Below are 22,429 nucleotides of genomic sequence, written 5' to 3'. Positions count from 1 at the left end.
TAGATAGATAGATAGATAGATAGATAGATAGATAGATAGAAGAACATAGAACATAGGATACATAGAACAATGGATGGATGAATGGGATAGACAGAAAAAAAGTTTAAAAACCATTGAAGTTTGAGGGTTTATATCAATCTAGATAATGGATAGATAGATAGATAGATAGATAGATAGATAGATAGATAGATAGATAGATAGATAGATAGATAGAACATAGGATACATAGAACAATGGATGGATGAATGGGATAGATAGAAAAAAGTTTAAAAACCATTGAAGTTTGAGGGTTTATATCAATCTAGATAATGGACGGATAGATAGATAGATAGATAGATAGATAGATAGATAGATATTGATCCATCCATCCATAGATAGATATATATAGATAGATAGATAGATAGATAGATAGATAGATAGATAAAAGAACATAGAACATACGATACATAGAACAATGGATGGATGGATGAATGAATGGATGGATGGGATAGATAGAAAAAAAGTTTAAAAACCAGTGAAGTTTGAGGGTTTATATCAATCTAGATAAAGGACGGATAGATAGATAGATAGATAGATAGATAGATAGATAGATAGATAGATAGATAGATGAATGTGGCTAAGATGCCATCACAGTGGAGCAAATAACACCAACCCTGTTTGTTTAGTGATAGATGAAGCGAAACTAGGAATTTCTCAAGAGAAGGAAGGAGGAAAAACAGTATTTATGTGGGTTTACGGCTACCCAGAGAGAGATTGACCTCGGCATTCATCTGAATCTTCCTTACAGGATTATTCTGATCTGTGGGGTAAGATGTCAGCGAGACTTCTGGCTCACACTACATCTCAACACCCTCCCTTCCAGCCCAAGCCGAGCTCCGCTTGTGAGAAATAACAACACTGACAGCTATATTTAGCCAAGGCCCTCTGGATCTTCCCCCATTAGCCACCTCACAGCCCGCAGGCTCCAACATCTCACCGGCAGCCGCCTCACGGATCACAGACACCTCGCCGCGCACCTGAGAGCCTCCTCACAGGAACACGTCGACTGCCAGAGAGCCAGGTACAGTCTGTGGTGGAGCGTGTGCTGCTGCAGAATTACCAGGCTGCTGTGATTCACAGAGAGAATTCTGGGAGGATTTGGGGTTTGTCATTTGCAAGTGTCATCACTTCGGGGATTTGCAGAGCAGCAAAGAATCAAGGAACATTGTTGGAGAATCTCCATGTGCCACGGTTTGATTTCTCCTTTCAAAAGTTCCTCGAAGATTATCCTTACCTCAACATTTCTAACTCTGCTGATCGTCTCTTTTAAAAGTCACTCGATATTAGAGTGAATTCACCAGAGATAGGAGAACGACTGACAGCTTACCGTCTTTCCCCACCAGGAAGTCCACGTGGTGGTACGTGTAGGCGACCCCGATCTTGGTCTCCACCTGCGGTCTCTTGAGGGTGGAGTAAATCTTTCCCGGACTGTTGTCTTCCGTCTGACGGAACTTCCTCAACCCGCAGCCCATTTCTGCCGAACGAGTGCACACTTAAGCCTGGGATGAAAGAGACACGGTCAGAAAGACAAAGAGGTTCAAACAATGTCTTCAGCATTCACAACAACACCACTGTAGATGCATGTAGACACAACAGAGCTGACCTGCAATTCAATGCACTCTTAAAAATAAAGGTTCCACAAAGGGGTTTTCAGCAAAACCACAGAAAACCATTTTGGGGTCCATAAAGAGCCTTTCAGTGAACTGTTCTTAAAATAACCTTTTTGTTTTTTAGTGTGAAGAACATTTGAATAATCTCAAGAACCTTTTTGCACTATAAAGAACCTTTCGTGCAATGGAAAAGTTCCATGCATGTTCTTTATGGAACCATAGATGCCAATAAAGAACCTTACTTTTTAGGAATGTAAAATACTTTGATGGATACATTTTTAATTTTTATTATATATATTCAATAACTAACTATTTACTGAATGCATCATCACCAAAACAATGTTCGATATATATTCTGAAAGCATATTAAAGTGCTATTCTTACCGTTTCAATAGAATGCTTATCTTTGCATATTATAGAATACAAGGATTATCTGATATATTTGCCAAAATGTGTTGCCAACAGAGATTACTGCACAGAATATATGTCACACAATGCAATGCACTCAATCTGACCTCCCAGTAATCATGAAATGATATTTAAAAGGCAAAATATCTTTATTTAAAATTAAATGTTAAATCCGTGCCAATAGCCTCGTGGGCAACGCATTGACATATAGCACCAGAGTGCTTCGAGTGTCCCGAGTTCGAATCCTGGCTTGTGGACCTTTCCTGATAAATAATTCATTTTTTAATTTATATATATATATATATATATATAATTGTTTTTTTTTTAATTATTTATCAAAATTAAATAATTATGTTAAATTATTACAATAATTAGTCATTTTTATTATTACTCGTCATTATTGTCAAAATCAATATTCATGTAATAATTTTAATATAAATTAATAATTATAATACATTAATGATGATAAAAATAATACAATTTAAATAAAAAATGTAAAAATAATAAATTAGATTATATAATGATTATAATGATTATTGTTGTTATTAATCTGTATATTAATATTATTATCACTAATAATAATATAATTCTATTATTATATTCTATATTAAGTTTTTTAAATTTAATTTAATTTAATTTAATTTCCAAGATGATTGGACACCACTTATTAAAACATGCAGTGTGATGTTCAAACTACTGTTATTATTAATTTGATAATGCATTCTGTTTCACATTCTATTATTCAAACAATAGTAGGCCATAAACAGTATATGCTGCAGAGTATTCAGTTCCAAATATAGTCCATAGTTTGTACTTGTTATTGCTTGTCAGTGGCAGGTGGTGCTAAAGGGGAGAGACATTCTCATTCTGTTCTCAATCTATTTTATAATGACATTCGCTTTTTATTCAACAACAATTTGCATATGCTGTAGTCATCAATACTTTTAGTCACTGTACACAGTATGCAAGGTGCCCGCTTTGTGTTTAATACGCTTAGGGCTTCATCTGTCTGTCAGGCACATTTTTTTTTATATTGCATATATCTCCTAAAGGTTTAGATGTAAGCTCAGCAGTACACTAGCATATAGATGACCTTAAACCTAATAGACAAGGACTACAAAACCGCAAAACTCCAATTTCGATTTCAATCTCATTACTCACGACTAACTCCATTCATGTTCTGCTTTCTTTCAGGTGTTTCCCATGTGGAAAGTAATCTGTCCATTTTCTCACGTACCACATTAATTTGCCTCGGTGTGCACTGCAAAAGACCGTACGCTGCTGTTCTACAGTTCCTTTCAGCCAGGTACTGCCTCATCCTGTGCTTCTTTGGCAGAAAGCAAGCAGAAAAATACCCAATTAAGGGCACACTAGATTACGAAATCAGCTACTAAATAAATAAATAAATAAGAGGCATAAATGGGCTTCAGCTCATCATGGGAGCCCAATCTCTCAACTGGCAGGCTGGGAATTAACACGTCCAGCCAGCAAGAGGCCAAAAGTGCTCTCTGTTCATCAGCCAAAGCGCCCTCCTTTTCCAAATCTGAAGTGACAGCCGCCGACAGTCGCCAGCGGATCAGAAGGGTGCAGGTAATATCCCATTGTGGCCAGCTGATTAAACCTAGAGTGGGTCATTGATGAAGAATACTCTCTATTATGTTCCTGTCTAATTACAGCGGCCGGGACGCATAATCTGAGAGGCGGTGACGGCCGAGGGTTCTAGAGAATACATGGATAATGAGGTGAGCCGCTCGAATGAAAAGGTGAGAATCAATCACAGAAAATCAAGGAGCAGATTGTTCATTAGGAGTCAGGATAATGCACAGCGTGCCGGCAACTCCAGCGGCAGGGCCACTTTAATTAGGGCCCAGACGAGAAGCCATGCGGATTTATGAACGCTGTCATAAGAATCACTGTTTCCAGTGACATGGACGTGAATGGATGCGTTCAGCTATCCGTGGCTGAATCCAATCGGGGAAATGGCATCTCGGGTACAACGGTCATGCATCAGCAATTGGATTTTTCTAATCTGATCGATTGAACGAATGAAGTGCGGGAAGATTTTAGACTTGTAGTGATTTTTTGGCGCGGGGAGTCAAAATGAAATGGGCGCACAACTGATTTTAATTCGGTAACTTGGCGCATTTCTGAGCGAAACAGGCTGTTTAATGAGAATGGATGGAAAGGTGGGACTTTTTGTCCATTGGGAATTGATTGGATTGTGAAAAGTGGGTGTGAAAAATTTAAGATTCCTTTTTAAGCTGATACTTTTATTCTGCAAGGATGCATTAAATTGATCAAAAATGAAGGTAAATCCATTTATAATGTTGCAAAAGATTTCTATTTCAAATAAATGCTGTTCTAACTTTCTATCCATAAAATTATCATGGTTTCCACAAAAATATTAAGCAGCACTTTTAAACACTGATAATAATAAAAAATGTTTCTTGAGCAGCAAATCCGAATGATTTCTGGAGGATCATGTGACACTGAAGACTGGAGTAATGATGCTGAAAATTCAGCTTTGCATCACAGGAATAAATGACATTTTAAAACATATTCAAATAAAAAATAGCTATTTTAAATTGTAATATTATTTCACAAATTTACAGTTTTTGCTGCGTTTTTAATAATAATAATAAAAAAAGATGCAGCTTTAGTGATCAGAAGAAACTTTTGATGTCAGTTCAAATGGAAAGTCACTTTAGAAGTGGAGCATTTTATAAAATGTAGTTAAAAGGATTACAAGACTTTTTATTCAAAATCAATCAATCAATCAATCAATCAGTCAGTCAGTCAGTCAGTCAGTCAGTCAGTCAGTCAGTCAGTCAGTCAGTCAGTCAGTCAGTCAGTCAGTCAGTCAGTCAGTCAGTCAGTCAGTCAGTCAGTCAGTCAGTCAGTCAGTCAGTCAGTCAGTCAGTCAGTCAGTCAGTCAGTCAGTCAGTCAGTCAGTCAGTCAGTCAGTCAGTCAGTCAGTCAGTCAGTCAGTCAGTCAGTCAGTCAGTCAGTCAGTCAATCAATCAATTATTGATATATGACCCTGGACCACAAAACCAGTCATACGTCGCATATTTGTAGCAATAGCCACAATAGCCAACAATAGCCAACAATAGATTGTATGGGTCAAAATGATCAGTTTTTGTTTTATGCCAAAAATCATTAGGATATTAAGTAAAGATCATGTTCCATGAAGATATTTTGTAAATTTCCTACTGTAAATATATCAAAACTTAATTTTGATTAGTAATATGCATTGCTAAGGACTTAATTTGGACAACTTTAAAGGCAATTTTTTTAATATTTAGATTTTTTTGCATCCTCAGATTCCAGATTTTCAAATAGTTGTGTCTCTGCCGAATATTGTCCTATCCATACACACACACACACACACATCTTTTAAAAATCAAAATATCATTTAACTGTGCGCAGTAAGACCAGGAACATGCATAAAAACAAATTTAACAGTCATTTTTGATTTTATGTTGGATCATGATAATTTATGTATTATAGAGCCTGAATGTTACTGTATTTAAAGATGTTTTGACTCTGTAAACAGTATTTTTGTCCTAAAAGGCAGGTCAGCTCTCTTTCAAATATCACTCTTTTCTGATATTTTTCTATCAGATGGAAAAACAACAGACTGCCCCTAAAATAGCCGTCTTTGACATGACAACAACTTGCACAAAGTGGCTTTTTCAGACATCGCTCCATGTTTTGAGCTCAGACACGCTCTCTCTAGAAGCAACAGGCTAAGCGTGTGCTCCGTCAGAGAGAGAAAGCAAGCAAAATAAAAAACCAAAGGGGTGGTGAGGCGCGTGAGGAAAACAAAGTTGGTTGGAAGGGCTGATATTTGCATAGCTGATAGAGACGAGGAGGGGGGCCATGAAACGAAGAGGCGAGGTATTTTTAGAGCTGACGGAGGAAGTGGGAGATGTTTATGATTTCAGAGCGACTACTCCCTCCCCGAGGTTCTGCTTCACGCTACAAGCTTTTGGCAGCACTGTCTCTAGTCAGCCTGGCAACAGCTCCCTCATGCACTGTAGACTGACAAGAAAAGAGTTCACTTCCAGTATGCAAGGTAGTCTAAAATGAAAGACAAAAAACAGTTCTCCTGTGACTTTTCATAACATAAGTGATGGTGAGACTGACGAAAAAAAAAATCTGGGTAGGCCTTTTGATGAACGTTCATTTGTTCCTCAACCTCTCTGTGCTTAGCAAGCGCCTTATATCTTTCGCCACAGGAAATGTTTGTAAAAATGATAATTTTCCCAGCAACAACCCATCAGGGAGAAGCGATGAGCCATCTATGATGACCCCGCTCGGTTTCAGTGTTCCTCACTGCTCTAATTCAATAACTGTGTGCAAAGGACAAAACTTCAATGTCACGGTTTGCGGCTCTGTTCAAAGCTGCGGTTCAGCTCGTGTTTAGAGATGCATACCCTCAAAGAGAGACTCAAAAACACTACTCTCCCTTTGACCCATTTTCTTTAATGTGGCAAATAAGGCACAAGGCATGGTTTCCTGACTCATGTTTTTGTCGGTTCAGCAGGGAGAAGGCTCTCCTGGGGTAGGAATGAGGCAGTCTCCCTGTTTGGACTTCCTCCTTCCTTCCTGGACATCCTGGTCTCAACAAAGACCCCTCACCTGAGCAGGACATTGTGAACACACTTGAAGAGATAATGTCACTGTCAAGATCTAAACAAGACAAAAGCCACAGTAAAAGCATTAGATTAGATGCTAGTATACTAAATATGCTAAAAATATATAGAGGGATTTTTTTGAGAGGGCAGACGAATTAGGGAAATTTTTACTTTTGACCACATATGAACCATAATGGAAAATGTTACTAAAAGTAAAAAAAAATATGTGTGTGTATAATTAGTGGCACTGTTTAATGTGATCAGGTATTTGTTTTTATATTTTATTATTTTAACATTTTATTTATTTTCAGACAAGTTTTCATCTTCAGATGCAAAAACCTCCGAGTTTTTTTGTTTTTAGCATTTTTGTCAGTTTCATAAGTTTAGGTTAAGTCATTTGAAAAGCTTATTAGTCAGTTATTGAATGCCTTATTTTCAAAAATGTCCAATGTTATTTTCATAGGAGCCTGATAAAAACGCTCATTTCAAAGAAAAATCTCTGTTTTTATATATATAAATCAGCATAGTGTTATTTATGCATAAATATAATTATATCATGGTAAACATATACTATACTATACTCTCTAAAAATACTTAAAGAAAAAATGCATTTTGAAGAAATTCCATTGTGGAACGGCATACGGCAATATTCGTATTTTATAAATTTTCTGTAAAACTATGTTAGATAAAGTTGATCAGTTACTTTTCCCTCAATAAATTCCTAATTTGCTGCTTATTAATAGTTAGTAAGGTAGTTGTTATGTTTAGGTATTGGGTAGGATTAGGGATGTAGAATAAGGTCATGTAGAATACAGCATTAATATGTGCTTAATTACTACTAATAAATGGCTAATATTCTGGTAATATGCATGCTAATAAGCAACTAGTTAAGAGACCCTAAAATAAAGTGTTACCAAAACATCTAATTAACTTATCAAAGATGCAAAAAAAAAAAGATGATTATGGTTAAGAAATAAATGCAAATAGATTTAATGGAATAATTTGGGGAGTTCCAAAATTCAGACTTGTAAACTATGGAGGAGGGGAAGATTTTCAGAAAATAATGCCTTAATTTTCTGTATCCCTTCACAAAGCTATCGTATGCCAAAATACAGAAGACTGCTTTTACTTTTGGGTGCAGTATTCTGTTGAACGAGACACTCAAACACCATGTTTTACTCTGAGGACTCATTTCCCGGGTAAACATAATGTCAAGTCTAAACAAAATGTCACAGCATAATTTAGACAAAAACTGGGGTTAATTGGTGTCTTGGGAAAGCATTCCTACTGTATGTCCCTACAAGCTCCAGAACCTCGTGTTCCTGGCCGCTGCTTCACTGCTTGCTTATGGATAGTTAGAAGAAATAGGAACCCAGGTACAATAAAAGCCACAATTATAGATTGAATCCAATTTCAGACACACTGCAACTCGTCTGACAGATTGTCTCTTTAAAATCCCTTTCGCTGCAGCCCTTCGGATGGGAGGGGGGTGGGACACTTTCCCTTTTGTTCGGCATGAACCTAGAAAACCTATCCGCTCAGCATCCAAGGTCTGGGCACGGACACGCTGGAAACCCAGACACAGCGGATGGAATTGCCATGGGAACGGGCCCCTTGACAACGATTTCATACTCAAGAGAAGAAGAGAGAGCAATATCTCCCCAGTCTGTTTCTCTCCCTTTATTAGCTTTCTTTGAGATTCTCTCTCATATTCTCGTTCTCTCTCATCTTCGCTTTCTCTTGCTTTCACTCTTTCTCTGATTCTAATTTGGATTATATGCCTTTTCAGTTTTACAAGACAAATATAATTTGCTTTATTAAAGAGCTGGGCGGTAGCACAGTGATTGTAAAAATATGTCAGAGATTATTGCTATAGACTGTTTTTTTATTGTATTAGCTACATATGTGGTTATGAGTAGATAACATGCAGTGTTGGGGAAAGTTACTTTTAAAAGTAATGCATTACAATATTGCGTTACTCCATAAAAAAAGTAACTAATTACGTTACTTAGTTACTTTTTCAATTCAATTCAAGTTTATTTGTATAGCGCTTTTCACTATACGAATCGTTGCAAAGCAACTATACAGCAAATTAAGTTTCTACGATATTTAGTGGTAGCTTATCAGTGGTGACTCAGTTTATGTACATATGGCAAAAAAATGTACGGAAAAATCAATTAAAGACTTAATCAAACAGACGATGAACACTCTTAACAGCAATTATTATATGATGCAATCAAACTTATAGCAAAATTTGGTAGTTCTGTATGTTGTTTCAGAGTTGGCATCATCTGAGGCCCTCTGAGACCTTCTTTTTATGGAAAGTAATGCGTTACGTTACTTTTGCGTTACTTTTTAAATCTGGACAGGACTTGCTTGTTTGTTTTTAAAATAAAAAAAGTCATATTTTTGGCAAATATAAAAGCCTTTTCACACCAAAAGTGAAATGAATAAGCCTCAGGCTGAAGGGAAAGTAAATTTACGTCCGCACAATAGAATGCAGAAGAAGAAATTTCAACAAACTTCAGCAATAAAAAAAAAAAAAAGAGTAATTTGTGCTTATTAGTACGGTTGAACTGGATCATCGAAGGTCAGTTATTAGTATGGTTGAACTGGATCATCGAAGGTCAGAAGCAAAGACATTGGTTAATAGAATGGGATTAAATACATAAAGTATATTTGTGTTGTTTAACATTTAATTATTGCAGGTTTGCGTCATATTCTTAGTTGCATTATTTTTATTCATTTTGAGGAATACTGAATCTGTGTTTTTTTTTGTTTTGTTTTTTTGTGAGTGAGATGAATTAATGCATATTCATATTTATTTTAGAACTACTGTAACATCTTCTGATTTCTCATAACATGGGGACAGGAGAGCTGTCAATCAATAAATTGGAAAAAAAGTAACTCAGATATTTTCTTGTAAATTAAAAAGTAATGCGTTACTTTACTAGTTACTTGAAAAAAAGTAATCTGATTACGTAACTCACGTTACTTGTAATGCGTTACCCCCAACACTGATAACATGCTTTATATTATATTTTGTGCAAAAACAAAATGTGGAATTAAAATCCACACAAGACAAATTAATTACGAAGCGAATGCAGAGCAACGTCAGTTAAAATGGTCAGAGGCGTCACGTGCATGTTAGCTACCTTATTTTAAATTATTTGATTGTATCTTAATATTAGTTTTTTTGTTGTCAGTTTTTTTAAGGGATAAAATAAGATATTTTGAAGAATGTTGATCACCAAACAGTTGACAGTAGCCATTTACTTCCATAGCATAGAAAAAAATGGAAGCCTGGCTACCGTCAACTGTTAGGTTACCAACATTCTTCAAAATATCTTCTATATTGAACTATTCCTTCAAGTGTTTTATAATGTAACATTTATTTTAAACTGTCACACTTGTTCATTTAATCTGATTTTTCGGTTTATTGTGTCCTTCAAATAAAAAGAGAAAACGGCAAAATCCAAGTTTCTTCTGTTGAAGTATTAATTATTTTTATCCTTAAAAATGGGCATTACCTGTGGTCACTGAATATATAAACCATTTTAGAATGGGAAAAATGAATATATTGTGACTATACAGTTTCTACAGTAATGCTAAAGAACCATTTTTGGTTCCCTAAAGTTCTTAAAAGGAACCATTTGAATAATCTAATAGACATATTCCAATTATACACTCTTAAAAATAAATGTTCTTTATTGAAGAATATTTAACATCCATGGAACCTTTCCACTGCACAAAATGTTCTTTAGATTTTTTAAATGTTCACGCTAAGAACAAAAAAAATGTTGTTTTAAGAACTGTTCACTGAAACTTTAATTGGGGAACCCAAAATAGTTCTTCTATGGCATGCATCACTGCAAAAAAATCCTTGGGAATCTTTATTTTATTAAGAGTTTAAAGAACCTTTTGAGATTCCATTGATGTTAAATGTTCTTCCTGGAACTCTCTATGCCAATAAAGAAACTTTGTTTTCAAGAAAAAATGAAATTTTCTATCATAGAACCCACACCAGTGCCCATATGTGAGACAGTGTGCTGTGCGAAAGTGTGAGACTGTTTTCAGTGGAAACAATCCAGCAAATTTGTAAAGTGAGAATGTAAGCATTTAGTCTCTTTTCTTGAAATGTGCACTTTACCAGAAAGTGATCAGAATCTGTTCCTCTTTTAAAACAAAGCTCGACTTCTGTTGCACTCAAGCAAAGTATCGACATGTCCTTCTCGAACACGACTCAATCAATATCGCTGCAATTTTCCCAGCCACTCGTTACCAAGCGAGACGATGAGTCTTCAAGAAATATTAAAGCTGTTTTATTCTGCTTGTGTTTATGCAGCGCTTGCATATTTCCCGCTTTGATTGTTCTGTGTTGTGCCTAGGCATCGCCAGCGGCCTGAATATTTGTGGCAGAAGCTCGTCGCTGCGACAGGAGGGAAGAAGCTAATCTTCGCGCACATCCGGGAAGCGTAATCTGTTCAAAGTGGCACCTCAAGCAGGAGAAGAACAAAAATTACCATTTATCTTCCATCAAGGCGCACAGCTAAAGCTGCATTTCATCTCCTCAACTGACTCAGCTGCGGAGAAGGTGCCGAATGCGCGGCACAGACAGCGAATGTGACACCTGATTTGTAGGCTGTCTAATCACAGGAGAGGGTGTACATTTTCTCTCAGAGAGTGCAGAGGAGAGCCTGCCCTAATTGAACGCGAGGAGAAGCCGTTCAGAGATCACAGGTACAGCCCTGCGAATAACACACTGGGCTTTTTGTGCATCACGTCTCGGAAGGATGTCGTAATTAAGTTTCGAATGCACTAAGGCATTCCAATTATCTAAATTAGATTTAATTGCGCACAAGAGAGGATTCTCTGTCCTAATTAGGTTACCAAAATATTGAAGCTTCACGTGTATTAATCATGTTCCTAACACACCAGCCCAGTTTCCGATGATGATACAGGTAGAATAAACAGCTGCAGGAGTCATAAAGATGCAATTAGCTACACTTTTGCTGCGTGTGACTTATAAGGTGAAGGAAATTACAGCTCAAGTTGTTATTCACAAGATTTTCTACTAAGAAAAAGGCCGCCACTGTTAAAGACAGTAGAAGAGATCTTAACAATGTCTCAAACGTGCTCAGTCTACTTCCAAATGTCCCAAACTTACGTATTTTTCATCAAAGACCTAATTATGTTAATTATACCTTCCACATTAATACTAATATTATTTAGGGTGACCAATACGTCATCTTAGTCCTGGCCAGGATTTCTAAATTGCTTAAAATGTCCGGGTTTTGGCTTTGTTTTCATATTTGTAGAAGGTAATGAGTAAAAGAAGTCTGTCCTATAAGGCATTATACACAATCGACCAATCGTGTCGTGCGAGAAGGCGGGATTTACAGAGAACAGACTGTAGAGAGCATGTTTGTAGTAAAATAAAGCCCAAACCTGGACATTTTAGGCAATTTGACAGGACATGTGTGGGGGAAAAAGAGCACATATGGTCATCTGATATATTTTAAAGGGTTAGTTCACCCAAAAATGAAAATTGGCTTGTGTTTTACTCACCCTCGAAGCATCCTAGGTGTATATGACTTTCTTCTTTCAGATGAATCCAGTCGGAGTTATATTAAAAATTGTCCTGGCTATTCTAAGCTCTATCATTGCAGTCAGCGGGTGTTGCAGTTGAACAGTCCACAAGTCGTCAAATAAAGCGCACGCATCCATAATAAAACGTGCTTCGCACGGATCCGGGGGGTGAGTAAAGGCCTCCTGTAGAGAATCCATGTGTTTTTGTAAGGAAAATATCCATATTTCAAACGTAATAAACACTTTTCTATCACTTCCGCCATCTGTCATACATGGAAGCTGTTAACACAGGCTAATTTTCATTTTTGGGTGAACTAACCCTTTAATATATGTTTTACATATACTGAGTAACTAATGTTATTAATAATATCTCTGTTCTTACTGTATAGTCAGCAATTGTCTCATTAGTGTTTGGTAAGTCAAGCACCACTATTATTAGTTACTCTAGTGATCTGAATGAACCCCTAACTATAGGCCTATATAAAAGCATCCAAAAAGCAGCATGTCATGGGACCTTTAAACTTAAATATGTAACTTGACCTGTAATGTTTGTTGCTACTGTTTTGAATGATACACTGTTTAAAAGAAAAAAAATTGGAAAAAGCGTTGTTTTAGGTTTTATGGATTTAACTAATAAAATTTCTTTATTTACTTTTTGCGATACATTATAATATGACAATTTACTGTAAAATTAAATAAAATGTCCTGTTAGATTTACAGTTTTGCACCGTATATAGTAAGGGAACTTACAGTTAACGACTTAACAGGTTTTTATCATGGCATTTGCAGTCTTCTACTGTTAAAATTATGATCATGTTTAAAGTGCACTTTATTATCAGTAGTGATCAAACTTTTAAATATCACAAGGGCACAGTAAAACAGATTTAAATATCTCACTTTGTTATTGCAGGTTGTTTACAGTGCAGCACCCTGGAAACAACTCACAGCACCCTCAGAGACTTTTGCACAGGCGAGTACCATTCATATTTCTTTCTGAAAATGCACAAAATCGAGTTTGTTTGGTATTTGTTTTTTCTCCCAAGGAAACAGCCTCTGAGCTGTAATAAAAAGGTCCTGCTGATGCACATATGACACTGAAGTCAGCTTTACTCTCCAGTAACTCTCTAATAGCGAGTATGCGTGGGGTCGGAGGTGACTAGCCCGTGATACGATGCACCAGATTCCTCCATGACAACAGCAGCTCTGTGTGTCGGCTCCTGAGGCGCCCGGCGCAGCGGCGCAAGTCAATGCGCACAGCCTCCAAACCGCCGTCTGGAACTGATTAATGACAGTTTGCCTTCTCTGTTCTCTTTTCTTACATTCCTTTCTTAAAGGGCGTTCACACTGACAGCGATTTGCGTCTGTAAGACATTCATTTATAATGAGAGTTGGCAATTTCCGGCAATATGACTGACAGGGACCGTTAGCGGTACCGCCTACTAGCATCAACAGCACAATTAGACTGTGTATAGATTAGCATACTAACATACTACTCATACTCTTTCAATAGTATTTAGTATGCATGCTGTGAACAGTATGCACATTTTCTATATGTATGTAAGAAATACTTTGATAAACTAGTACATTTGAGAAAATGAGAAGTACACAACAGAGAACAGTGCAACAATGCAATGCACTCGACTTGACCTTCCAGTTTTGGCTTTGATTTTTAACATTTTTAACTCTTTCTTGACTTATTTGATCAGACTGCCAAAGGTTTTTATACAAAATTTTAACGTTTTAAATTAAATAGCTATTTTTATTTCCAAAATAATACCACATAGTATAACTCCAGTTTTGGCTTTGATTTTTAACATTTTTAACTCTTTCTTGACTTATTTGATCAGACTGCCAAAGGTTTTTATACAAAATTTCAACGTTTTAAATTAAATAGCTATTTTTATTTCCAAAATAATACCACATAGTATAATGTAATGGGCATGTGACAAAAATATTCAAAAACTAGTGTTGTTATCATTAAAAAAATAAAGAAATAAATTAAAGATAAATAGAAAACAAAAAAACGAACACAAATGGCAAGTACATACAATTACTAAAAAAAAACATTTTTAAATATAAAAATAAAAGCTAATTAAAAATAATAATACTCAGAAAAACTACAATGTTATATTAATTTACACTAAAATAACAATAAAAATGTCATAATGTATAATTAATGTCATAATGTTTCATTTTTTTAATAGCCATAAACTAGCTTTCTTAGAACATGGCAGGGAGATTTTTGTGCAAAAGCCTAAAAAAGCTTAGAATATTCTCTAAAGGTTATTTTTACATTTTATTCGATTTGATCAACATTTGATGATCAACAGCAAATTTTGTTGGGCTCTTGGTTTATATTTCTGCACTGTTGTGTAAGGAAGCCCCACCTACAGTGAAATCTCATTGGTTCAAAATTACGCTATACATAACAGTAGCTGATACTACAGTTGTGATGAAACAAAAGTAGCAACAGATCTTTTATTTTGTATTTGATGTACATCCGAGAGAAACAGATTAACGAAATAGAAAAAATGTAGGGTGGGGCCTTGTTTCTGTCCATCGGATGTTGATTGGATGGTGGATCTGAATGTGAGCTTGCAGTTGACTTTAAGAAAGGGGTGGGTTTATGCACAATAAATGACTGGAGAAGTTTGTTGTTTGACCACAAGATAGACATTTTGATTAAAAATTACGAGGTCAAAAAGAAGTAAAAATAAAACATGCACAAATGAACTGTTCACAGTACAACCAATAACATACATTTAGAAAATAGCAGAATTTTCATTTCATACCGACTTTAAACATCAAATATCTTCAGATTCAGCATTCAGCATTTTCGCTTTCAGTGTGAACACAAATTAGGTTACTTAATGCTGATGTTTGACTTCACTTAGGTTTAATGCTCCAATGATATTTAGTTTACATCCTATTCAAGAGATCTCTCACCAAAATCCTTTGATTTCAGGCAACCAACCGAAATGAGGTGCTGAAGAAACACTTCTTAAAAAAAGCCAACGGTCAAGCATCGAAGGCAAGTATGCAGTCTTCCTGTCAGACTTTGTACATGTGACTCAAACTAAACCATTGATCTGTGTGATAGGCTTTACAAGGAGCATGTGTCTGTGTTAACGGATAAAGACGTTTGCTGTAGCGCATCACACAGTGGCAAACTTGTGGCTTGTGGCTTCCCATGATTGATTCTTTATCACTGCACTGTTGTCATGTTTGCTTTCCTCCTAGACAGACAGCATGCTTTATGAAGTGAGGAAATCAATGGAGACGGACCGCTTACCTGTTGTGGAGCTGTTGACACGCAGAGGCTGCAAGTTTGAGTCAGTGATCCCCAATCCGGTGTGTGAACCGCAAGAGCGGCGGTATGTTTCCCGTTGGATGTGACGGCACAGTAATAACACGAAGCGAGGATCCCGAGCAGATCAGTCCTCCTGTGGCAGGCAGCTAGCGGAGCGCAGAAAACACACTTTGCGTGCTGCTGTTAGGTCATGCTCAAAGTATGTCTGTGCAGTGTTCTTCAAGCTCAGGGAAACCACATCCTCTGACATACCTCCTGTATCCTGCTGCCTGTGTGCCGTCTGTCTCTCTCTCGCTCTCTCTGACTGTCTGAGATGACAGACCGAGCTGACCCAGACACAGTTCGCTCCCCCCCCTCTCTCTCTCTCTCTCGGCTTCTTCAGAAACCGACACAGTTCCTGCCCACCGACTGAAGAATCCAACTGAGGAGAAGGAGTAGGAGGAGGAGGTGCTGAGTACAAGCGAGAGCGGGAGCGCGAGAGAGAGAAAGAGAGGGGAAGGGAAACGGATAAAAGAAAGAAAAAGAGAGCGGGAGCAGTTATTTTAGAAATTACAGGGACATAATAAAGCAATGATAAGAGCTCAGCATGCGGGAGGACTGAAAGAGCAAGGAAATAAGCAAAATACCGTAAACAGAGTGAAAAATCAGCAATGAGATCTCTGTAGTATCTCAGTTGTTTCTCCAAGACCTCAAAGAGGTTAAATGGAGAGCAAATTAGTTTGTACCCTCCAAACTGTCATTTATTTTGTGAAACACATAAGAATAACTACATAGCTTTTTTTCTATGTATCAACAGTTATTTGCATGACCTGCATGGCTGTTGAGCTCCAAAAAGGAAACAAAAGTGATCCGTGCAACTGAAAATTCAGCTTTGTCATCACAGGAATAAATTACATTTTTAAATATATTAAAATAGAAAATCGTTATTTTAATTGTAATAATATTTGACATTTTTACTGTATTTTTTTTTATATGAGTAGCCTTGGTAAATTATTCTTTTAAAAACAGTAGTATATAATATGTACACAGCATCTTTCTGTATATTAACCATTATTTGCATGACTTGCACGACTGTTGCGCTCCAAAATGCAAACATGAGTGAAACAAAAGTGATCCGTACAACACATATATCCAAAGTTTTCTGAAATAATGGTAGTTTTGTATGAAGCACAGTCTGAAAATTCAGCTTTTCCGTTACAGGAATGAATGACATTTTAAAGTACATATTATAATAGTATTAATAATTATTTATTTATTATATTAACATTGACAATATTATATTCATTTATATTATATGACATATTAATAATTATTTTGGTTATATATTTTTTTAAATGACCGTTTTTACTGTATTTTTGATCAAATAAAGGAGGTCAGTATATTTTACATTATATTTTGTAATATATAGTTCATTCAAGAACATTTACATGGCTTCTTTCTATATAACAAGTTAAATGCGCAATTTCCATGACTGTTGAGCTACTGTATAAAAAGGATGAAAACATGCAACTCGTGTGTTATATTCTAAATCTACTGAATGATAGCTTTGTGTAAGAAACAGACCAACATTTATTATAAAAGTCAGTATTAACTATATATTTCTGTCCACCAAAGCTCATGAAGTCATTGAAGGCAAAACACCACCAGTTCTTGTAAAAGCTATGGTCCGGATTGAGTACATAGAACAGAGAATGACATTCGAGAGCTTCAAGGAGGTGAGTAAAACCTTTTTTCAATCCTCTAGAGACAATGTGATAAAAAGTGATACTAAAGCATGCAATCAAAATTGATCCAGATCACTGTGCTCTTACTGTATGAAAAACTGTATGCATAGAATACAGTATGAAACAGTATGAAAGACTGTATGTGTACTGTTTTCAGAGTTTTGAGAGAAACAAAGCTGGCTTCAGTGAAACGTAACTGAGCAGTGAAAGAGTGACCTGTGAGCGCTCACATTCTCCTCTGGGGAGGTTTTGTGGCGGTGGCTTGTTCTGGGGTGAGAGGGTCTGTGTCTGCCGGCCCTGATAGAGAGATGTATTTTTCATAAACCCCAGACACGGCCCCCTATAGCTGTGAGTCCATTATTCAGACCGGTCTGAGAGAGAGGGGACTGACAAAATCACGAAGGCCCTGTCCGAATCGCACCATAATCTCTGTAATTTCATCCATCACATCTCTATGATGAAAATGACACACCAGCATTTCATCAGAAGTCTAAGTGTTTTAATGGGAAATATTGTCTTTAAGGCACTCGAGAAGATTGACGTTCCCATTTCAAAGACTGTTGATAGTGATTTTATGCACAGCCGAGGACACAACTGACCCCAGGACGCAAATGAATGACATGAGCCGAGATGAAAGAATATGAATCTTTCTGAAACAGGAAATCCTTGTGGTGACTGATCCTTGTCTCAAGTACAATCGCTGATAACTACTCGTCGTGAGGTAGGCTGTTGAATTATTGATACTTGACAATATAATACTTCATATATAGGTGTATGGGTGTGTGTGTTTATATGTGGATAAACAATATATATGTAAAAATTGTTATAAATGTTTATATAAAATTATATTGTAAAATGTTGTGTGTGTGTGTGTGTGTGTGTGTATATATATATATATACATACATATATATGTATATATATATATACAGTGGGTACGGAAAGTATTGCAATATAACAAAGAGTGAAAAATTTAAGGGGGTCTGAATACTTTCCGTACCCACTGTATATATATATATATATATAGAGAGAGAGACAGAGAGAGAGAGAGAATTTCTTTATATATTAGATTGGTGCAAGTTATACTTGCTAATAAACTGAAATACTTGAATGCATTTTCTGCACATTTCTTGGTCACTAATCAAAGCAAATTATCACAAGTAATGAAACATTTATATATATATATATATAGAGAGAGAGAGAGAGAGAGAGAGACAGAGAGAGAGAGAGAATTTCTTTATATATTAGATGGGTGCAAGTTATACTTGCTAATAAACTGAAATACTTGAATGCATTTTCTGCACATTTCTTGGTCACTAATCAAAGCAAATTATCACAAGTAATGAAACATTTTGTACTAATTAGAAAAAAATGCTCTCAGACCCCTGGACCCCATCGTATGTCAACAAACCCCCCCCAAAAAACTCAAGATGTTTGATATGTCAACCATCTTTCATTGAAGCTTGAAGAGAGGAAGGAGAGATGGTGGAAAATGAGAGCTCCCACTGTGTAATTACCGCTGCGTTTATTGCGAACTAATCACTGCGTAATCCCTGTGAAAATAAAGAGCACTACGGCATCACTGAACACTTCACTAACTGCATCGTTAGAGGAAAACAAAAAATGTGCAGAGCAGCAGAAGACAAGTAAACTCACTCCCGCTTCCACAGCACAGCACAGCACAGCGCTGATGCTCTCGCTGGAGCTAAACACGCTTTACACACAGAAGACACGCACTGCATGACCTCTGATGGCCTTTCGTCTGGTGCTGAGGTCATCTGCGATCATGTCTGGATAACAGTGATGAAGCCATATTTCAGACAGGCTCATAATTTGGCTATTTTGAGGCATCACGCTGATAAATGTCTTCCAAAACCAAAATATTAATACCATTTATTAGTATTATAGTTTTACAATATTAATTGTTATTAAATATTGCATACAACTGACCCTAGCAACATCAACTTCATATCAGCAATCAACCACCTTGCTTTGAAAACCACTTGAAATGACAGATAGCTTTGAAATCCAAAAGAAATGGGCAAACCTTTGAATTCATGCTGATTTTTAAACAAAATGTATCAACACACAGATATAACTCTTAGTGTAAGACAACCTGGAGAAAGGTTGTGTGTGTGAAATCTAGATATTGGTGCCACAGTGCCTCCTACTGGTCAGACAGCTCGGAGCTCATGTTCATGTAGGTGTTTTCTCTGCCTGGAGGTGGTTTAATTTGACTAAGACGAACGATTTTTACATATTTTCTTTCAGAATCCTTTCTGAAAGAAATGTAAGCCCTTACATTATTGTTGACGTGACAAGTCAAGCAGTGACTTACTCCCATCTAAAACATTTGTCTAATTGTTGTGGAATTATGATGTATGCCATTTCAATGATTTCAAAAGAGAGACTACATTGAGTATTTGTACTTTGTCACGCAACAAGACTATTTAAGCAAACTGCAAAAAAAGCTCAGAGGGTTGTTAGAAATGGACCTGAATATGTTTGCAACATTGTACTAATTATATATTATATAAATTCCATTATTAAATTTTATAAATGATGTAATTTAATATAAAACAGATATATAATTACATCCCATATATGAAGTATTATGCAACAAGACTATTTAAGCAAACTGCAAAAAAAGCTCAGAGGGTTGTTAGAAATGGTGACACATGTCAGCATCAAAAATATACATTTTCCTTTGAATTGTTACTTAACTTTGATGTTTAAAAATCAATCCCTGTCTGTTTTTATAGTTTATATACCAGTACAATATTTATATATAATATTTATAATTTATATATAATATAATGTGTATATATATATATTTATAAATTAATATATAATTTATTTATATTTAGGTTTATTATATTGTAAAATTGAAGTATTTTATACAATCATTTTAAATACAGATAGATATTAGATAGATACAGTAGATGGATAATATATGAGTCCAAATGAACAAAGTTAATTAATAGTTCAAATTTTCATTGATATTTTTTAAACATGGAAGTAACGACCCGAATATATACCTGAAAATATATTTTGCAGTCTTTCTAGGTCACAAATCAAGGAAAATTCTTACAAGTAATGAAACATTTTGTTATATATTATATGAATTATATTATTACATTTTATTAATTTCTCATTTAATATATATTAAACATGTAAGATATACTGAAAAACAGAATCACTCAGAAATCACATGCAATTACAAAGAAATGGCAAGTAACACTGAATTAAATGTGAAATTTTGAAGTAGAAAAACTGAAATAGTATTTTCTTGTAAAGCATACTCCTTTAATCTGTTTCATTTACAACTTCAAAAAACTATTTTGAGTTTTTTTTTTAAGTGTGTGTCTAATGAATCCTATGTAAATATAATATGTAACATATTACAAATACATAATTATGGCTCATTGTAGACGATTTGCCTTTACCTGACATCTGAATATCCAGTCTGAATGCAGTGATCTTTATGTCAGATTTGCTCAGCCTGCTGTAAATGCGTCATTTAACACTCAGTGATTGTACTCATGAGAGGCATTGTGCTCGTCACTAACTGCAGGAATATAAACCTGTCACTCCTGCAGCAGAATAATGCCATCGAATACATCAAACCATACTGTTAAGACAAGGCAATGAATAGTTCAATATAAATCTAAAGGTCTTACGATGATGTAAAAAGAGTCAGTTCTATGCAATATTCTGTCATGCTTTGAAAGATTACATTCCATTGCATTATAACCCACTGAAAAACCACAGTAAAGCCCTGGAGACACAGCTGATGTGACAGAACGCTTTAAGCTTTAATGTTTTTATCTGATATAACTGTTTGTTAATTATCCAGGTCAAATGTACGGTTATTTTGCTCAGTCAGACTGAACCTGGTGTCAAAAATCCCTTGATGAAATACAGTACACTATAGCAAACGTCACACTGTAATAGTCTGAATGCATGAGGGTGATTGAGAGAAAGTAAAGTCTACAGTTTCTGTTTAATTATTCCTCTCAATAAGAAGTATAATGTGTATTCTTTAGCTGTACGCTCTGGTCCATTGCCACGTTGTCCGTTCGATTTATCATTGTTGCTTTGTTTGCAGGTTCTTTAGACATCTTGCCTCATTCTTCTGCGGGTTTATTCACGCTGTTCTTTAAACTAAACCTACACCCTCGTGTTTACACTCTCGTGTTTGCTTCTACTATTAACCTCTCAGGTTTTGTATTGTTTTGTGAACATATTGCTCAAGCCGTGTCACATGTCACTGCAGACATGGGAACATGTTCCTGAGATCATTAAGATGCTGGGAATATAAAGGGAATAGTGTGGGACTTGACCACAACATCGCAGACGCCTCCATCATATGGGCAGGTGAGGAGCAGAGTTAAGAATGCAGATCGGATTGGTATGAACTATATTTGATTTATATTTTATATAATTTGAGTTTCTTCATAACATTTTGACTGCAATTGTAGTGGATTTTGTTTATATTCTAAATTATAGTTTATCTTTACAATTTATATTTTAAATTGTATTTTTAAATGTATTTTTTTTTTAAATGAAACAGTTTTTTTTTCTCTATTTATATTTTAAAAGAACTACAAAAGGAGTTTTCAAAATTGAAATGTGACTTTCATCCTAACATTTTAACTGTAACTGTAGTGTAAAAATATTTCACAATATTCTAAATTATTTGTTATTTTTCTACTTTTTTTTTGTTTTTTGTTTTTTACAATTTATACTACGAAATGAGCTTTCAGAATTGAAATTTCAGTTTCTTCCTGACATTTTTACTGTGATTATAGTAAAAATATATATTTTTTAAATATTCTAAATAATTTTTCTTACGACTTGTATTTTATATTAAAAAATCTTACTAACTTTTTTACTTTAAAAAATATTTTACAAATATTCTAAATTTTATTAAATTTTTTACAATTTATAACATTTTAAATTATGTGTGTGTGTGTGTGTGTGTGTGAATGTATGTATATTTTCAAACAATTTTAAATCATTAATTTTTACTTTATGTTATTTATGTTATTTATTTATGTATTTATTTTTACATACTGCCTTTGCAATCTGCTGGACAGAAGGACGCAAAA

General features: G+C 35.4%; 1 protein-coding gene across 3 annotated transcripts in view; it reads right to left on the bottom strand.

Moving 5' to 3' along the window:
- The window catches only part of LOC107688209 (raftlin-like), a 94,240-nt gene extending 78,299 nt beyond the window's left edge, over nt 1-15,941 (bottom strand). For all 3 annotated transcript variants that reach the window (XM_016485819.1, XM_016485821.1, XM_016485820.1), the window contains exons 1-2: nt 15,579-15,941; nt 1,367-1,538 (exon numbers count right to left, since the gene is read on the bottom strand). In XM_016485819.1, the coding sequence (XP_016341305.1) occupies nt 1,367-1,511 (145 nt within the window). In that variant the 5' untranslated portion in view covers nt 1,512-1,538; nt 15,579-15,941. The remainder of the gene's footprint in view (nt 1-1,366; nt 1,539-15,578) is intronic.
- Between the last annotated feature and the right edge of the window lie 6,488 nt (nt 15,942-22,429).

Source organism: Sinocyclocheilus anshuiensis, unplaced genomic scaffold (assembly GCF_001515605.1).
Source record: "Sinocyclocheilus anshuiensis isolate Anshui unplaced genomic scaffold, SAMN03320099.WGS_v1.1 scaffold1162, whole genome shotgun sequence".
NCBI lineage: Eukaryota > Metazoa > Chordata > Actinopteri > Cypriniformes > Cyprinidae > Sinocyclocheilus > Sinocyclocheilus anshuiensis.
The sequence above is the reverse complement of the archived record's forward strand: the minus strand, read 5'-3'. Positions and strand labels throughout refer to the sequence as shown.